This window comes from Centroberyx gerrardi, chromosome 12, assembly GCF_048128805.1.
Source record: "Centroberyx gerrardi isolate f3 chromosome 12, fCenGer3.hap1.cur.20231027, whole genome shotgun sequence".
In the NCBI taxonomy this organism is placed as follows: domain Eukaryota; kingdom Metazoa; phylum Chordata; class Actinopteri; order Beryciformes; family Berycidae; genus Centroberyx; species Centroberyx gerrardi.
This window is the reverse complement of record NC_136008.1, coordinates 13,028,818-13,046,925: the sequence shown is the minus strand read 5'-3', so window position 1 is coordinate 13,046,925 and position 18,108 is coordinate 13,028,818. Positions and strand designations below refer to the sequence as shown.

Genomic DNA, 18,108 nt, shown 5'->3' with positions numbered 1-18,108 from the left:
TTCTGTCCTCACACACACACACACACACACTCTTCTCTGTCTGGCTCTGCAATTCTGCGTAATGGGAAAGACAGAGCTGTATTCTCTGTATAAGGGTTTTCTGGACTGTATTTGCCTCTGCCTGTCTGTGAGTATCTCCATCTGTGTGTGTGTGTTTGTGTTCTCTTATCTATTCTTGTGTATTTCTATCTTCTAATACTTCATTCTGTCCTCCCATTTACTGTTTGGCTTTTGACCTGAAAACATCAATGTGGAACTTTGTAGTTCTGCTTATTGGTTGCATGATTTAATTTCATATTTATTTTAAAGATCCTCAACATAAAGTTTCTTCTAACAACAAATCACACTCCAGACTGTGTTTGTGCATGTGTGTTTATAAGTATATGTTTGTGTGTAAGTACTTGCTGGAGCCTGTGCCTCGGTGCACGGTCTATTTTGCAGCCCTACTTTGTGTACCCCAGATATACTGTATCCTCCGTAAGCCCCTGTCCTGCAGTAAACGTCTCCTCAGCACATGCTGGGCTTCTGATATTAATAACAGTCTCAGAATGTGGATGGAAATAGAGCCTCAGCTCCTCCGCAGAGGCCAAGAAGTCATTTGGCGTTTCTTATTAACCGCCTTTAGAACAGGCTCAGGGCATTAGGATCAACCTCATTAAATGAGCTCATGCTCTTTAGAGAATGTTTATCATGGCCAACGTGGCGGGGTTGAGTCTGGAGTTTTTAAGTAATAATACATGAAAGAGAGAGCTCTTCCATGGGATAACAGCACTGTTCTGTCAGTGTGTGTATGTGTCTGCATGCGCATTTATATGTGTGTATGTATGGATGCATTGATCAGAGCTAGGGGTCAGTCCAGCTGACGACTCTGTAAAGGTCGTGAGGTCAGATGTCACTCAGCATCAGGCATTCTCCACCTCAGTCTTTGATTGGACAGTGAAGAAAGGGACAGTCAGCATGATCCACCACCTGGTTTTTCCCTTTTTTGCTTCACCTGTCACACTTTCGATTGATTTCTGGCTGCAGCGGAGCAGCAGTGAGGCTCCAGGCAAGAACAAGAGGGACACTGAGAACGGCCACCTGATCTACAAAAGTGGAGACGTCCTCCAAGACAGATGTAGGTCTCAGTTCAGGTGTAAGTCTTTGCACCCATCATAACAATGCTGCTGCTTCACTCTGTTCTTTCTCTTTCACCTCTGTCTATCTTGTAGATGAGATAGTCAACACTTTAGGTGAGGGAACTTTTGGGAAGGTGGTACAATGTTTGGACCATGGCAGGTAAATAGCTTCATCTAACAATGGAATTTGGACCAATATACAACATGTATAGTCTGGAATCACTTATTACTGATCAAAAAAACAATTCAGTATAGCCTCTACTACCTAATAATTACACACACAGAGGTGGGGCACGCACAGCTCTCAAGATCATTAAGAACCTGGAGAAATACAGAGAGGCAGCCAAACTGGAAATCAATGTACTGGAGAAGATCAGTGAGAAAGACCCACTCAACAAACAGTGAGTACTGTGTGTGATTTAGAGTTAAGCCTCTTGAGCAGTTTTAGTCATCCTTGTGATGATGTTTCTCTCCTTCCGTCTTGTGCATCTCATCACTTTATTTTCCCCACTCTTTCCCTCTCTACCTTGCCAAGCTAAGTACCAATCCTCTCTCTCTGTTTCCTCCCCCCCGTCAGTCTGTGTGTGCAGATGCTGGGCTGGTTCAACTACTACGGCCATGTGTGCATCTCTTTTGAGCTGCTGTCCCTCAGCACCTTTGACTTCTTGAAAGCAAACAGCTTCCTTCCCTACCCAATTAACCAGATCCGACACATGGCCTACCAGATCTGCCATGCTGTCAACTGTAAGTCCAGTATGCATCACACTGACTATACCACTTACTTTTTTGCTTATATACTTATGGATCAGTGATGATCATTCAATACGATGATGAGATTATTCAGTACGGTTCCATTAATGTAGCAGCAACCAGGCCAGTTAGTTTTTAGAGGATGGCTGTAGCCTAAAGGTTAGAGAAGCTGACTTTTGACCAGAAGGTTGCCCATTTGAATCCCCATGAACAATCTGTGTAAAGAAAGTGAATGAGGAACACTCTTGAGCGAGGCACTTAACCCAGTGGCCAACTGGCTCTGGTTGTACATGTGAATGTGTGTAACTGGCCAGTTACAGGCCAGTTCAGTCCAAAAGTTTTATTTATACCTGCAGCTTCACTGATGGTTGCATTTCTGCACAACTTTCTTTTAATGTTCCTTCACAAATCTTCCAGTATGTCTAATTGTTTGACAAATGATTAAGTTGTCCAGAGGAGGGCGTTGGCTTACTCTTGTTAAATCTCTGTCTGCCATGCTCACTGTCTCTCTCCTCTCCCCCTCCCTCTGTCTCCACTGCAGTTCTCCATGACAACAAGCTGACTCACACAGACCTGAAGCCAGAGAATATCCTCTTTGTCAACTCTGACTACACCCTCACATACAACGCTGAGAAGGTTAGGAGGAATGGCAGGCAAAAGGAGAGACGGGCATGAGGGGTGGGACCCTCGAGGGTGAAGCAAATCAGTGAGGACGTCCAATGAGCGGGGATTAATGCAGAATGAAGAGGGAGATTGCTTTACGGTCGTCAAATTTGTCTTTCTGCATAACCTCTGAGCCTCCCACATGCATCCCCTTTATAGGCACACATGCATGCATATTTGTCCACATAGAGGAAGACTGAGGGTTGTGTTTGTTGTCCTCAACGTGGAAATGATTGAGGTCTTTGAGGAGATATTGTTCAAAATCACCTTTATTTGACAAGAAGAGAAACTTCTGTCATTTTTAAACCGTTGTCTGTCGCTGCTCCGTCTGTCCTCCTTTAGAAGCGTGATGAGAAGAGAGTAAAGGACACCACAGTGCGACTTGTTGACTTTGGCAGCGCCACCTTTGACCACGAACACCACTCTGCCGTCATCTCTACACGTCACTACCGCGCCCCAGAGGTCATACTGGGTAAGCGATGTTGATTTAGACCGGAGGCTGAACAGGGACTGTCAATCCTGTCTGCTTAGTTTTGAAGTGTCGGTCCCTTTCCCTCTCTCTCGTAGAGTTGGGTTGGAGTCAGCCTTGTGATGTCTGGAGTATTGGCTGCATCCTGTTTGAATACTATGAAGGCTTCACGCTGTATCAGGTTGAATGCGAGTTTATACTAGTTTAATTTCAGCATGTGGAAAGTAGGAATGTCCACGGTCTTATGTGATGAACATCTTGGTCTCACCTTGTGTAAAGTTTACTGTATCTGTGTTGGTTTAGACTCATGACAATAAGGAGCATCTTGCCATGATGGAGAGAATACAAGGACCAATCCCCCAGAGAATGATCCACAGGAGCAGGTAACACTAGCGTGAACACACATACTTACACACACACACACACACACACAAGCATACTTTAACAGACAAAACTCTATCACTCTATCTGCTTTTGTTCCCAGGAAACAAAGGTATTTCTGCCGTGGGCGTCTAGACTGGAATGAGAGCTCCAAGGCCGGACGCTACGTTAACACCAAGTGCAAACCATTAAGGGTGAGATAAGACAAGTGCAAATCTTTAAAGGGTGAGCTACGTTCACTCCCTGCTCCACAGTGTATTACTTCTCTGAGGTAATCAATATGTTTTATCTTTTGATCCCTGGTTCTTCAGAGATACTTGTCGTCGAAGACAACAGAACACCATCAGTTCTTTGATCTGCTGGAGAGGATGCTGGAGTACGAGCCGGCGAAACGCATCTCTCTCTCCTCTGCTCTGCATCATCCCTTCTTCCTGCCCCTTCATCGTCCAGGAGGGAGTCGAGTCTGGAGGAACAGCTGTGACAGCAGCAGATGACCCCGAATAACCACTTGACCCTTGAAGCCTGACCCCCACATGCCAATAGATGTTGGTTCTGTTACAAAATGCTATATATACATTTTGAAGAAAAAAAAATCCTTACCTGAAGTCCATCATTCAGTATCTCTAAAATTTAGAGGAACCATTATAACATGTAGCATAAGTTTTATGCTGTCAATCACTTTGTAAGAATAGGTGTCACTTTTTCTTTTTAAATGGTCTCGTTTTGAAATGATCCCCTTTCAGGTATGACTGCTAGAGACAAACAGTTTTATCCGTCTACCTCCTCTCTGTCTATCTCTCCATCCCTCTCCGTATCTCTCTGGTTACACTGTGCACAGTACAGGTGTAAGTACAGTTTGTATGTTTAAAGCGGCAGTGTATGATGTCACTGATTGACAGGCTCTCCAGCCAGTCTGAGCTGATCTGCAATGAAACACAGACAGGAAAATTAATTCTGGCCAGTATCAGAGTCACCGTAAAATAGGATAACAATCTCATAAACACCAATTCTGACCCACATAAATGCCACAAAAAAAAAGAGAAAAAAAAGAAATGATCGTAGCCTATCTTTTTGTAATTTTTATCTGCTTTTTGTAATGATGTTTTGTATGGAATTAGTTCATTAGCCATTTAATAAATTGAGCTCCTCTGCTCTTGTGTTTTGATTTAAGACTCTAGCCCAGTGAATGGTCCGTCCACGCACGTCACACACTCCTCACATAGCTGCCATTGACTTCCAGCCCTCCCTTGGCATGGAGGCAGTCTGATCTTGATGGAGTGCAGCTTAGCAGGGAGCATAGTCACAAGGCTGAGAGAGTGTGTGCGCTCGCCAGTTCCCTTCTTCAGCCTTGGCAGAGCTGAGAGACTTAGTGTCAGTGTGTGGGTGTCTGACTGAATAAGACCTTACTTCCTGAGTGTGTGTGTGTGTGTGTGTGTGTGTGTGTGTGTGTGTGTGTGTGTGTGTGTGTGTGTGTGTGCGCGCGTGTGTGTGTGTGCGTGTGTGTGTGTGTGTGGTTGTGTATACATGCACCTGTATTTGTGAGTTTGAATGCATTTGTGTAAAAGCCTGTGTGTGCATAAGTGTGTGTGTGTGTGTGTGTGTGTGTGTACATTTGTGGGTGGATGTGTAAACATACACCTCTATGTGTGAGTGTGCACGCATGTGTGTATAAGTGTGTGCGTGTATGTGCAGGGTGTGTGTGTGTGTGTGTGTGTGTGTGTGTGTGCCTCTTCCTTGGCATTGCTAAACATAATCCCACTCTTAAAAGGCAATTTTAGGTTGCTGGTGTGCATGAATGAAGCTAAAATTACAACAAAGAGAGACCACAGATTTATATGTGAGAATGAAGACACTTGTTGAAGGAAAGTAAGAGCATGTCTCTCTCTCTCTGTATGTGCTCAGACTACAGTCCATTTACTGGATGCTTCCTTATACTTACTGTTGAAATCCAGTCCATACTGAATATTACTAACTCCAGCGTCTATACTACAGCATTAAACTGGATTCAAAGACAGCCAAAATTTCAGATTTAGACTTTTATATGAGACAGACTCAAAACTCACTTTAGGTTACATGCACAAGGATTTTCAAGTTATGTTCACAAATATAAACATTTAGTAAGTTGAACATGTTGCTAGAGTAGGCTGTTATCAGCACCAGTTATTGCAGCATATTACACATTAATATGTAATGTAATAACCTAAAACTGACTGGATTGAGCAGAAGTCAGGTGAATTTAAACAGATTATTCATGAGGATACTGAATGCAGAGAAACACTTTTAGTCCAATTAATTTGAAATCAACACAATTGCTTGGCATACAACCATTTCTTTTCTTACTCTGTTGCTTAGCTGAAGTAAGAATTTTAACACATCAAGTTTCACATCATCATGAAAAAAAGCATCTTATAAATAATTAGCTGATTTGACATTTGAATCACCAATACCAGGGTGTGTAATATCATTTTGATTTTTTGGGGGAACTTTGATGACATATGCTCATGTTGTCTTCTGATATTTACGATGTCCAAAAACAACAACAACAACTGTCTCTATGATACATAGATTAGGTCTAGAAGGCCTAGGGTTTTTTTTCTTTTGCACTTTATACAATCATATTTGAAAACAATAATATTTGAAGAAGAATATGATTTTGTGAAGAATTTTGATTTGTTGGAGTCCAGGTCATATTGATCCTGTAAGCCTATTGATTTTTTTGTACCAACGCACCCACAGCAAGGACAAACAAAACAAAGGCTCAGTGACTCACATTTGATAACTTGAATATCTCTGTGTTACAAATCTTTTTCTGTCTCATATTGTCTTTCTATGTGACTTAATGAGTCTTCATATTTGTGTTGAGACACAAGTTTTAAATATGGAAATTATTCAAAGTTGTTCACATAACACAAACATGAATCCCCTGATGGTCACATTAACTTTATTTACTGCAATAATAACTTCTACAGTTTTGATGTATTTAGGTCATCATGATAATGTACCGTATGATGAGACATTTATTTATTTAGTATTTTTAGTGTTTAGCATTAAGTAGTAGTTGCACAAAAGGAACAAGTAGAGGTGGGAAGACAAACACAAAACAGTAAAACTTTCAATGATGCACAAGTAAGGAAAGAAAAACTCAAACCAACCTCACCAAGTTGCCAAAACGAGGTCAAATAGTGACAGAAGTAGGAACTCATGCTTTTTGATAAATCTGTATGTGTGGAGTTTACCTCTGAACGTTGGCTTGCATGCCTAGTCTCTGGATTGCATGCATTCATGGCATACACATGCACCTGTATATATGTGTGTGTGTGTGCGTGTGTGTGTGTAATACTCACATGGGAAGCACGTGTGCTGACTCAAGCTGAGTCATGGTAATTTACTTAAACACTCTAACATTAGATTGTCTTTTTATTCTGAAAGCCTCTGCAGGCGACGACCCCAGACCGTCTCTGACCCTTTGAGTTTGTCTGTCAGACTGTGAGTGTGTACGCTGTAAAGTGACATGTATGTAATATGCAGCTTGCCTTTGTATGTGCTTATCGATGAAGTCACTCCTAGAGTTTGCGTGTGTGTGTGTGTGTGTGTGTATGTGTGTCAATGGCTGTCCTTCACGTGTTGGACTGATCCACCTGGGAATCCTTTAAGTGGCTTTCTAGTGGGCCTGCATGGGAGCACTGGCTTGCATACACACTCACACACACATACACACACACACACACACACACACACACACACATACAAACACATACAAGCACAAACATAAACCCAGTGCAGCAAATTTTCCAAACCATGCATTTCTCATGAAAGATTAGCTTTGTGTACAATAAACATTCACAGTTGTTGATTTTGGTTTATGTTCAGTGTTTTCTAAGATAGAATAGATTAACCAGCTTTGCATGTGAGGAATGAATATGAATATATCAGATAGGACTATGCTGCTTATGTCAGTAATTTGCACTACCTCTGTTTTTCCCATTCTCCCACATCCATGCCAGCTCTGGAGAAGTCGCACTACTGACGCAGGACCAATTTAACCTCCTTCCCTTCAGTTAGAAAGGTCTGCAGTTGGTATGGCAAACTGATCCCAGCTCTGTGGCTGAGCATGTGCCAGAGGGGGCGTGGCTTCTCTTGGTGATCTCGTTAAGGCATTAATGTGTCCTCACCTGTCAGAAATCAAGGCCCTTGGGCAGCGGAGGGGAAGGAATAGGAGGACTAGAGGGGACTGGGAGTTTAAATGGGATGGTTAAAGTGTTGAGAAGGCAGACCTTGTGTGTTTATGTGCTGCCAATGCCAAATAGGGCATTAGAGTAAGCCATAGTGTATCAGAGCACAGCACTCACCATGGGGAGTCATGTTTGTCCACTCTGTTAGACAAACAGTTAGATGTTTAAACGTGGCAAATGTGCCAAGAGAAATCAATGCTGGAAGAAACTATGAGAGGAGGCGAGTTTTACTTCTCTGGTTGGAATGCAGTAATAATCATATTTTTGTCAATTTATCCAAATGATGACTCACGCCTATTACAAACTGTAGATACTCACTGCAAAACACATTCAATCTGTCTTTGCATGTAAGGGTGGTTATGTTTGTGAGTGTGTGTGTGACTAAATAACGTGTGAGTTGTCTGTCTCCTTGGCTGCTGAACACACACAGTTGGTGAAGGAGACTTGCTGTGTCACGCCAGCTCCTATTTCTGCCCGTCTCACGCTCAGCCTCGACATGAACCAATACGGACAGGCAGAGCTCAGCCCTTCCCTGCCAGCCACTGCTCTCACTCCCTCCCTCCCTCCCTCGTCATCTCCATCCCTCCCTTCCTCACCACCACTCCTCTCTCTTTCAATCTATCTGTCCTCGAGTCCCGGAGATGACCAGTGGATCCCTGGTCATTCACATGGGACACACAGTTCAGGCTGGAGGCAACAAATCAGCACAACCTGACTAGATGTAATGGACACTTCTAAATTTGGCAGTGGTTTCTTTGCTGTATGTCAGAGATAGCTTGCTCTACCCCTTTTACCAAGGCCTCAGTATTGACTAATGTGTTTTTTTTGGGTGTGACCTCAAAGAGTCAGTCTGTCTCTTTCTCTTAGACAATATATTCAGCTTCATTTCTCGGTCTGGTTGTCAACGCTTTCCTCTTATCTTGCCTGCGACACAGACACTGCTGTCTCAGGACAGACTCTCTCCCATCCAGCTGTCTCTTTGTCTCGTTCCCTCTCTCCACACGTCAGTCTGTTCTCATCTCTCCATCTCTCAATATCCAGCGAACCCAAAGCCCCGGCTCTCTGTCTGGTTAGCTGCCCTCCGTTTTGTCCTGTTCCCGAGAAATTACTCATGGCAAGTTTAGTTTCTAGTGGCCCAGTCGGCTGAGATGTGCACCATGTACCTGCAAAGTCCCGGGTTTGAATCCATCCTGGGACCTTTGTCACATGTCCCCCCACCCCCCCCCCATCTATCCTGTCTCTCTCTACTGCTGATTTGTAAATAAAAGCAAAAAAATGGCAAAAAAATAAAAAAAGGAATCTGAATAAATTAAAGTCAAGATCTATACCAAACAAAATGATTACCTTAGCAAAGATAATGCAGCATATATTTACAGAGCACATATAGGGGAAATTGTGACTATGTAATCAAATGCAATCACACACTTTGTGCAACACGAGTGGCAATGTTGTCACACAATCAGACCTGTGTGTGTTGTCACTCAACATGACGTCAGCTAGTGTCTCTTCAGTCTTCCTCACACACACGTGAGTCATCAGGTGCATTTCCTGCCGCAGCTAACGAGATTCCCCCTCATTAAGTCCTTTAAGACGTAATCTGTATGGGGAAGGTGGGGATAGGGGGGGGGAGGAGAAGGAGCGAGGGTTGAAACCTGGAGTAAATCCTCAGAACGGAGAGCGGTCACTTTCTCCTGAGAGGGCAACTCAGCACACAGCACAGGGCGGCGGTCTCCGGGAGAGTCCTCTCTTATTTCTTCCTGCTTTCTCTGGTTTATTTCACAGCTTTGCGGAGCTTGGTTGTCGGATATCGGTGGAGGCCATCTGGCTGGAGCTTAATAAGGATTTCTTGCTGTGAGCCTTAGGCCTCCTGTGGCCACCTGGGTAAGAAAACAGCGGACTGGACGGCTGTGGGGCTGTGTGAACCTCACTTAGGTCTGGATTACTGTCTGGATAAGCAGCAGTGACGAATAGCCTGAATAAATAACCTGTCTGATTTGTTTGAGTGTCACCTTCACTATCTGTCCTTGTGCGGTTTCTGTCCTGTCTCTGTCTCACTCTCTCCGTCTGTACTTCTCTTTTCTCTGCAGGTATCAATCTAGATGACAAACATTTCATTTATGTATGTAACCTTTGTATGCAGGTGTGAGAGTGTGTTTACAGAGTCTGTGTCTTATAAGCCGTGTCTGACTGTCCGTCCTTGTCCTTGGCAGGTCTCAACCTCTGAGTTATCGCCGCCGCAGATCCTGGCGGTGACTGCTTCACTTGAGACACTTGAGTGCGTGTCCTGCAGCCTCATCACAGTAACAGAACATGAGTGAAGGAGAATACCATTATATATTCACCCAGCATCTGGCAACTAAGTAGGGGCACGGACAATCCCATTCTGACAGAGCCCCGGTGCATCATGGACTCTGCGGTGAAGAAGTCGCTGAGGGCGCCCATCAGGAAGCTGACCAGCTGTGTGTCGGGGGTGAAGGAGAAGGAGGTGTTGGCCAGGCGCAGGAACAAGAGGAGCAGAGGTGGAGGAGGCAGAGGAGGATGCAGCAGGTTGGCCAAGAGCCCACCCGTCCGAACTCCACACGCCAAAGACCCGTCAGTCGTCTGCTCCTACCAGGCCGACCTGGAGAAGGAGAGGCAAGTGGACACACACAGTCTGAACCCACACAGCCACCACTGCATTAGCTTGTGGGATAGAGGCATACAAACCACTTGAGATGGTTGGATGCTGAATGGAATAAAGATGGATGTATCGTCCTTAGCAGAATACCTTTTCCCATGGTGTTGAGTCACTGTTAGTGCCTGCTTCAGTTTGCTTTCATTATACCAGGCAACTAAAGTGAACCAACTTAATTCAAGTCTCCTATGCTGTGAGATGGATATCTGTTTAGCTGAATTCAGTCTGACCGCTCATGTGTGTCTGCGATAAGTCTGGTGAAATTGTGTTTATTTTGCTGTGTGTTCACAGAAAGCTGCGAGAAGCAATGAATGCTCAGAAGAATGCAGAGAGAGCAGCTATGAGAGCTCACTTCAGGAGAAAATACCAACTGTCCAAGGTCTGTGTGAGCGTGGGTGAGAGAGAGAGAGAGAGAGAAGAGGCAGACACTGACTGTATTTTCCCTTAACTTTCAAAAACAAAATAACAATGTCTGATTTTTAGGATCTGCACAGGCTGTCACTTTACAGGTCTATTTCTATTTCTCCTCAGTGTACATTGGTTTATGTGTGTGTATGAGTAATGTATGTTAGATAAATGTCAAGTATTGGAATGTAGTTCAGAGGGAACACATGCTAAAATTGATACTCAGTATGTTTTTTTTTTGGCAAACCGTTCCATGTCAAATGTTCAACCTTTCACCCCTCTTCTTCTTCCCATCTCTCCTCCATAATTAGAACCCCAAGGACAGCAACCACCTGAGGTCTGTCGGGGGGAAAGTGTTGCTCCCCCGTGAGCTGGCTAAAATGATTCATCCCGAAACCAAGAGCAAGGACGATGGATACAACCTGTTGAGGGCGTTCCAAGGCCTCAGCTTCAACGTGGGGATGATCACAGGGAGCAAACACAGCAAGAAACCCACCCCGATGCCAGCAAATGGGGACCCTTGTAAAGTCATGTGACCAGTATGTGATCACAAGGCCACACAGAGTCATCAGACAGAGCACCAAACTCCAAACTGTCAATCATCCCAGTTGTCACAATGAAATCATGTTCTTTGGGTTTTCTTTTCATATTTGTTTGTGTATTGGTTTATTACCTAAATACCTTTACATTTATACAACAAATAGACACTATATGTGTTCTGTATGTGTTGCTTTACTAGACTGTTTGAAGTTAGTTAGCTTTATTGTCTTCCATTCAGATACTGAGCTGTGTAGAAATTGATATTGTAGTAACTGCCAGATAATGCAATAAGTTGTTAAAATGTAATAAAATGACCATTTAAATAGGTTGAAAATGTGATTCCCAGATAATTCCCAGATAATGTAATAACATCACATTGTTACATTAATCTGTGATTATTCTTTCACAAGGGATGTAAGATTTTTTTAACTTATGATGTAAGTTGCTACAAACTGAACAGAAGACATTATGTCATAAGACGCTGTTGTTATATTTTACTAGAATCTACTGTAGCTAGTTTCTAGCTGCAGGGCGTCTCAGCTCTCTAAAGCTATAGGTCCAGTTTGGTGATCTATACACAAGCAAGGAACCTCAGGGCAACACATATCCAAGTACAAGGAAATGTTTGATGAAATATACTTTTTATGTACTTATGATTAACTGATTAACTGAACAATTTGTTTGCTGTTCTGCTGTTGTGTTTTTCTTTGTAAATAACCTCTGACCATGTTGTTTTGCTGTGATAACTGGGGAACTTTGCTGGCATTGACCTGATACTGAAGTGTAAATACTTGAAATGTAGTTGAGTGTAAATAGTCTCACACTGACCAAGAGTTTTTATACTATGAAACAGAAGCCAAGATACAACCAAAGCACCTTGGACAGTTCTCTACGAACATTTTGGTAACCAACCAGCAGACATTCTGAGCCTTTTTATTTTTTGTTGATTAGATTTGACCAAAAAAAAAATAAAGACTTGTTTGGCCAGCTGGACTTACTATCAAAATATGTACAGCCATTTATATGTGTGTGTGTGTGTGTGCGTGTGTGTATGAGTGTGTGTTCTGGATCAGCCTGACATTTGGGCTATGTTGTGTTTCTCTTGAACTCTGACCTTCAGATCCATAAATCATCACCTTTATCTGTTCATCAGAGTGATGGAGGACAGTCAGGGTTAGGGGGGGGTGAGACAGAGGGAGGGAGGTAACCGGTCCTGCAGAGAAGGGGATTGAGGGGTGTCGCAGCTCTGGATGAGACCTGAGACTCCATCCCATTGGTCAGACCATGTGGAGCATGTCTGTCCGGCTGGCTGCGTGTATCGGTGAGCAGGGGATGTGTGGGTCCAGCAATCCGCTTTTTGGTGTAGCAGCACGAAGGCCTCTGTGTATGTCGGCAACGGGGACGGTGGTAGGAGGAAAGGTGGAGGAGAGAAAAGGAGCAGCCAAAGACAGTGCAGGAGTTAAAAAGAGGGCTGTGGACGGACGGGTGCGGAGCTTTGAGGAGATCCCTCACACAGGGAGGAGCGGCTGGGTCAACCTGGTGAAGTTCTGGAGAGAAGATCGGTTCCGGCTGCTCCATAAGCACATGGAGAGGACCTTCAACACCCTCGGCCCAATCTACAGGTAGCTGGGAGAGATAGTGCGGATGATACTAGAAGGACAGTGTCACAAGCCTATATGTTTTTTAAAAAGGTTTGAGAGAAATAAGGCTGCATCTTGGGATTAGTTGGGCACCCTAACTGCAGCACAGGCACCAGAATACAGAGAATTACGTGCAACATGGAGGTTTTATAGTATGCATCTGTGGCAGCAGTGTGTATTGGTTATACAGTACAGTCTTTCTGCCTCTGTGTGTGAAGGGAGCGCCTGGGCACCCAGAGCAGTGTGAACATCATGTTGCCGTCTGACATCAGCGAGCTGTTCCACTCCGAGGGCCTGCACCCTCGACGCATGACCCTGCAGCCCTGGGCCACACACCGAGAGACACGGCAGCACAGCAAGGGAGTCTTCCTCAAGTCAGTCCCATTGTCTGCTTGTGTGGAGTTGGAATTGGAGTTTGAAAAAAAAAAAAAAAAATACAGGAAACTGAATTGGAATTGAATTGGAATTTCAGGAAGTTGAATTTAATTCAGTGAAATTCCATGTTTTTTTGTGGTATTTGATGCATAACATGTAATCGTATACATACAGTATTTGATCTTTTATTTAATTCATAATGTTTGATTTATAATGTTCACCAAGTCAAGACAACCTCTATTAGAAGTGGAATTTCATGGAATTCAATGGAACTCAATTGTGTTTCCTGTCATTCCAATTCAATTCCAATTCTGTTTCCTTAGAACTGGGTGCAATTCCAATCCCAACTCCAAATCCAGGACTTGAATTGGAAATTACCATGCATTCTCAATTCAATTCATGAATGGCCCTGACCCTGGTATGAGTGTGTTGCATCATCATCATCTCACTAAACTTTGGGGTTAATCTATGTCATACTGTCGTTCACTATGAGCAGAAGTGAAACGGGTCGATTTGGGACTGAGCATTTCTCTTCTCTGCACAGGAACGGGGAAGAGTGGCGAGCCGACCGTCTGCTGCTCAACAAGGAGGTGATGATGAGTGCGGCCGTAAAGCGCTTCCTTCCCCTCCTTGATGAGGTCGCGGGGGATTTCTGTCGAATGCTGCGGGCGAGAGTGGAGAGGGAGGGACGAGGGGCGGAGGGGAGGCGGAGTCTGACCATCGATCCCAGTCCGGACCTCTTCCGCTTCGCACTGGAAGGTCGGAGGTCATCCCCGACCTTTTGAGATCTGTGATTTCTTTTGTGTGTGATGATTGTGCAGTGAAAGTACATGTGAATTCCTGTTTTTTCCATAAGTTGACAGATAGACAGACAGATAGAGTTGACAGTCTACTGTGTGTTTCAAAATTTTGTCTCTTCACAGGAAAACTGAGTGAAGACTACAGACTTATCAAAGGTGTCACCGACTGCTCAGCCACTACAGGAATGTCCCACCTCTTAACTGTCAGATCTCTTTTTCATCCAATAGTGATTGACCTTGAGCTGCTGCAGGGGGGAGAGTATGGATTAATGTCACTTCCCTCTCTTAACAGTCATCCATTCAGTCTCAGTGGGTTGAGTCATACATGCTGACGTCAGCTGTGACAACTTCTCACGTCAGAAGAATCGTGTGCTCAGTAGGAATAGCACCTCTTCAAAATGTTCAAAAAAACAATCTCTTACTCTTTTTTGTTCCTTGCCCTCTCTCTCTTTCTCCCTCTCTCTCTCTCTCTCCATTTCTCTCTCCTGTTATCGTGTCCCTTTGATTTTCAAATATTCACACCTCTTATATGCACCAAACCACATTTTAACCTGCGGCACATGCGTCGTTAACATAATATAGATGAAGGAGGTCAAGGAGTGTATTTATATATATATATCTTTAAAAATAGATACATCAGCATAGCCTGAGATTATGTGGAAAGCTTCAGCATTCTTTCACCAGGTCTGCTCCTTTCATGTGCCTATCTGGAACGTGCAACATTCACAAGTGTGAATGTTTGTGTGAGTCAGTGTGGGCCTGTGTGTGTCCGTATACTTGTATCCATCCATGTGTGTGTATAGGAGTGTGTGCGTGTGTGTGAGCGTGAGAAAAGGGGGGAGAGTTGATGACTTTGAGTCATGTCGGTGAATGTCTGCTCTTAATGGGCCACAGCACAAGAAGCCAGGTGCTAAGCCGGGGTAGGAATAGACCAGCAAGAAACTCTATCCCAGTCACTGATGTGTTGCTAATATAACACAAACATGTCTGATGGCTGATGGATGTCTGGTGGATCTGCTGTCTGTTGAGAGATGATTCCTCTGAGACATCCAATAGAATATGCAGTCACTCGTTATATGGAGTTCTATTGAAAAACTTGTATCTCCAAAAGGCCATGTTTTACTTAGGAACTAAGAAAAACAACCTTGCCTTTAGCTTGACCACCATGCATTTTTGAGTTTATGCAATGAGTTCTGAAAGGGTTTCAATAACCCAAAAGTCATAGAATATGTTCAACCCATAGAGGGCCATGTAATCCTTCAAGTTAAAACATGAAAATGACCAAAATTGGAGTTATGAGTTTTTAGATACAATAGAACTGAATGCTCCAAAGACGGGTGTGTAGGAGAGGACTGAAAGTTGTCAATTGTCATCTTCACTTGCAATAAAAAAAAAAATCACCATCATCATCAGTTATGAGGTTTTGACATGACAACAACGATATACTGTTTAGACAAAAAATATCAACCTGAAGACGATTATTGACTTTCTGAAGACTGTAAAGACTTTACCATTTGGTCAAACAATGACTGCCCCATAAAATAAAGTGTCATTTGCTTTATTTTTGTGGTATTTTTCATTTTGTAAGTGTAGATGTCACTTATTTCAACTGGTAACTCACCTTGAAACAAACTCTATCTTGTTCTCTCTCACCCCCCCACCCTCCACCCCTCGCTGCAGCCAGTTGCCATGTGCTCTATGGGGAGCGTATTGGCCTCTTCTCCTCTTCTCCCTCCCAGGAGTCCCAGAAGTTCATCTGGGCGGTGGAGAGAATGCTGGCCACCACCCCTCCTCTCCTCTACCTGCCCCCTCGCCTACTGCTCCACATCGGCGCTCCCCTGTGGAACCAGCATGCCACTGCATGGGACCATATCTTCAGCCACGGTGAGACGTATTACCTGCACTGATCGGACTCAGAAGGTCCATCCAACACTCTTCGCTCTGTCTAACACTGCTTTCCTCCTTTATTCTTCCTTCTCCTTCACTCCTATCTCAACTGACTCTCTCTGGTCCTGTCTTGTCCTTCTCCCAGCGGAGGCGAGGATCCAGAGGGGGTACCAGCGCCTGTCGTCCTCCCAGGGTGGAGGGTCTAAGGCTGGGGCAGCAGAGGGCCGCTACACTGGGGTTCTGGGCCAACTGATGGAGAAAGGACAGCTGTCTTTGGATCTCATCAGAGCCAACATCACTGAGCTGATGGCTGGAGGGGTCGACACGGTGCGCGTGTGTGTGTGTATCTGTGTGTGTCTGCGTTTCTCTTCCTTGGCATGCAAGTGTGTACTTTACTCGTACTAATTCTCCGTAACCTCTCATCCCATCCTCTCTCTAGACAGCGGTGCCCCTGCAGTTTGCCTTGTTTGAGCTGGGCCGTAACCCGGAGGTGCAGGAGCGGGTCAGGCAGCAGGTGAGGGCGTCCTGGGCCCAGGCTGGAGGAGACCTGCAGAAAGCCCTGCAGGGGGCGCCGCTACTGAAAGGCACAGTCAAGGAGACCCTCAGGTACACAGAACATCAGCTGCACTGTGGAACATGGCCTAATCTGAGGTGATAGATAAAGTCACAGAAAACAGTACTTGAATCATACTCATCATCAGGACAGCAGGGTGGTGTACTGACAAGGGAGACCATGTCACTCTTTTCCATGAGAAAAGAGAAAGAGAAAGCAAGAGAAAGGACAGATTTCTCCCTCTGGGGATCAATAGAGTATCATGAAAAAAATTACATACTACGGTAGGGAACAGCTGTCTGAAAGCATGGCTCCATGTTGACCTGAGTGTTTTCATCTTAACAGCAACGCCCCCTGAATACCTGAAATGGGAATTGATTACTAGTAATCTTGCAGGTTTGTGTTGAGCTTTGAATGAGACCCAATAAATCAATGGCAAAAGCTAGACTATATGAATGTGGGCTTGTGTGTGTGTGTGTGTGTGTGTGTGTGTGTGCGTTGGTGGCTGTGTGTGTGTGTGTTTTTGTGTATCAAAGGTTATACCCAGTGGGAATCACAGTGCAGCGGTATCCAGTCAGAGACATTGTTCTCCAGAACTACCACATACCTGCTGGGGTGAGTGATCGGACTGCAAAGGTGGCACACACACACACACACACACACACACACACACACACATACTCTTTCTGCAAACTCTGACATACACACAAAAGCATTCAGGTGCGGATTCAGTGTGGCTGGCTGCGTTTCACGATATTCACCTCCACCCGCCTCCATGCTCCACTCATCTGTCTGTTCATCTGTCCCTTCTCTAATCCAGACCATGGTCCAGGCGTGTCTGTACCCCCTGGGGAGGAGTGGGGAGGTGTTTGAGGAACCACAGCGCTTTGACCCCAGCCGGTGGGGTAGTAGCAGAAAGGAGGCCGAAAGAGGAGGAGGAGGCGGAGGAGGAGGAGGAGGAGGAGGAGAGGGCACAGCGTTCCGCTCCCTGGCATTCGGGTTCGGGGCGAGGCAGTGCGTCGGCAGGAGGATTGCTGAGAACGAGATGCAGCTCTTTCTCATGCATGTGAGTGATATAGGAGACAGAGAGAAGAGGAGAAAACATTTGAGGAGGGCAGAGATAAAAGATGATAGGGTGGGGATTGAGGGGTTGGAGATAGAGGAGGTGATGCTGACAGAAAGAGGGGAGTTAGAAGAAAGTCTGTCAGAGGGCTGGAGTTGAAAAGAGTCAGATTTAAGAGGGGAGGAATGTAAGGACGAGCACGATCGGTGTCTGCTAAGTAACACGACGGTGGTCCCTCTTAACATTTGCTTTACTCCTTGCATCTCCCTCTTTCTCCACGGCTCTATCTCCCCCTCCCTCCCTCTGCCTCCCTTCATCCTCTCCTCTCCTCCCTCTGTGTCTAGATCCTGCTGACTTTCCGTCTCAGCGTGTCGTCTTCAGAGGATATCAGCACCACATACACCCTCATCCTCCAGCCTGAGACTCCGCCACGCATCACTTTCAGCACGCTCTGACACACACACACACACACACACACACACAAGCAAGTTATGTCTAAGCCTAATTGACATGTTCAAACACACCATCTACATTGAGTCAGTCAATTAACACATCAAC

General features: G+C 44.7%; 3 protein-coding genes across 3 annotated transcripts; all 3 read left to right on the top strand.

Moving 5' to 3' along the window:
* Positions 1-46: 46 nt before the first annotated feature.
* On the top strand, positions 47-3,894 carry clk2b (CDC-like kinase 2b). Its single transcript, XM_071912791.2, has 11 exons — positions 47-127; positions 1,027-1,117; positions 1,212-1,278; positions 1,403-1,519; positions 1,696-1,862; positions 2,410-2,504; positions 2,874-3,003; positions 3,099-3,181; positions 3,304-3,383; positions 3,485-3,575; positions 3,693-3,894. Exons 1-11 carry the CDS (start codon positions 62-64, stop codon positions 3,873-3,875), a joined length of 1,170 nt encoding a protein of 389 aa, XP_071768892.2. The 5' UTR covers positions 47-61; the 3' UTR covers positions 3,876-3,894.
* Positions 3,895-9,988: 6,094 nt separating this feature from the next.
* On the top strand, positions 9,989-11,228 carry LOC139922269 (complexin-3-like). The gene is made up of 3 exons (XM_071912738.1): positions 9,989-10,251; positions 10,583-10,666; positions 11,004-11,228. The coding sequence occupies exons 1-3, from the start codon at positions 10,018-10,020 to the stop codon at positions 11,226-11,228; spliced, it is 543 nt and encodes a 180-aa protein (XP_071768839.1). The 5' UTR covers positions 9,989-10,017.
* Positions 11,229-12,516: 1,288 nt separating this feature from the next.
* Positions 12,517-18,005, top strand: cyp11c1 (cytochrome P450, family 11, subfamily C, polypeptide 1). Its single transcript, XM_071912737.2, has 9 exons — positions 12,517-12,854; positions 13,091-13,246; positions 13,792-14,006; positions 15,728-15,931; positions 16,080-16,261; positions 16,374-16,540; positions 17,024-17,102; positions 17,308-17,553; positions 17,895-18,005. The coding sequence occupies exons 1-9, from the start codon at positions 12,517-12,519 to the stop codon at positions 18,003-18,005; spliced, it is 1,698 nt and encodes a 565-aa protein (XP_071768838.2).
* Positions 18,006-18,108: the final 103 nt, after the last annotated feature.

Bases quoted from the DNA above. Each gene is read 5' to 3' on its own strand.
- clk2b (XM_071912791.2), top strand. From the start codon at position 62: ATGGGAAAGACAGAGCTGTATTCTCTGTATAAGGGTTTTCTGGACTGT. The intron at 1,279-1,402 runs GTAAATAGCTTC...TTACACACACAG, and splicing joins CAATGTTTGGACCATGGCAG to AGGTGGGGCACGCACAGCTC. The intron at 2,505-2,873 runs GTTAGGAGGAAT...GTCCTCCTTTAG, and splicing joins TCACATACAACGCTGAGAAG to AAGCGTGATGAGAAGAGAGT.
- cyp11c1 (XM_071912737.2), top strand. From the start codon at position 12,517: ATGTGGAGCATGTCTGTCCGGCTGGCTGCGTGTATCGGTGAGCAGGGG. The intron at 12,855-13,090 runs GTAGCTGGGAGA...CTGTGTGTGAAG, and splicing joins ACCCTCGGCCCAATCTACAG to GGAGCGCCTGGGCACCCAGA. The intron at 16,262-16,373 runs GTGCGCGTGTGT...TCCTCTCTCTAG, and splicing joins TGGCTGGAGGGGTCGACACG to ACAGCGGTGCCCCTGCAGTT.
- LOC139922269 (XM_071912738.1), top strand. From the start codon at position 10,018: ATGGACTCTGCGGTGAAGAAGTCGCTGAGGGCGCCCATCAGGAAGCTG. The intron at 10,252-10,582 runs GTGGACACACAC...GTTCACAGAAAG, and splicing joins ACCTGGAGAAGGAGAGGCAA to CTGCGAGAAGCAATGAATGC. The intron at 10,667-11,003 runs GTCTGTGTGAGC...CTCCATAATTAG, and splicing joins GAAAATACCAACTGTCCAAG to AACCCCAAGGACAGCAACCA.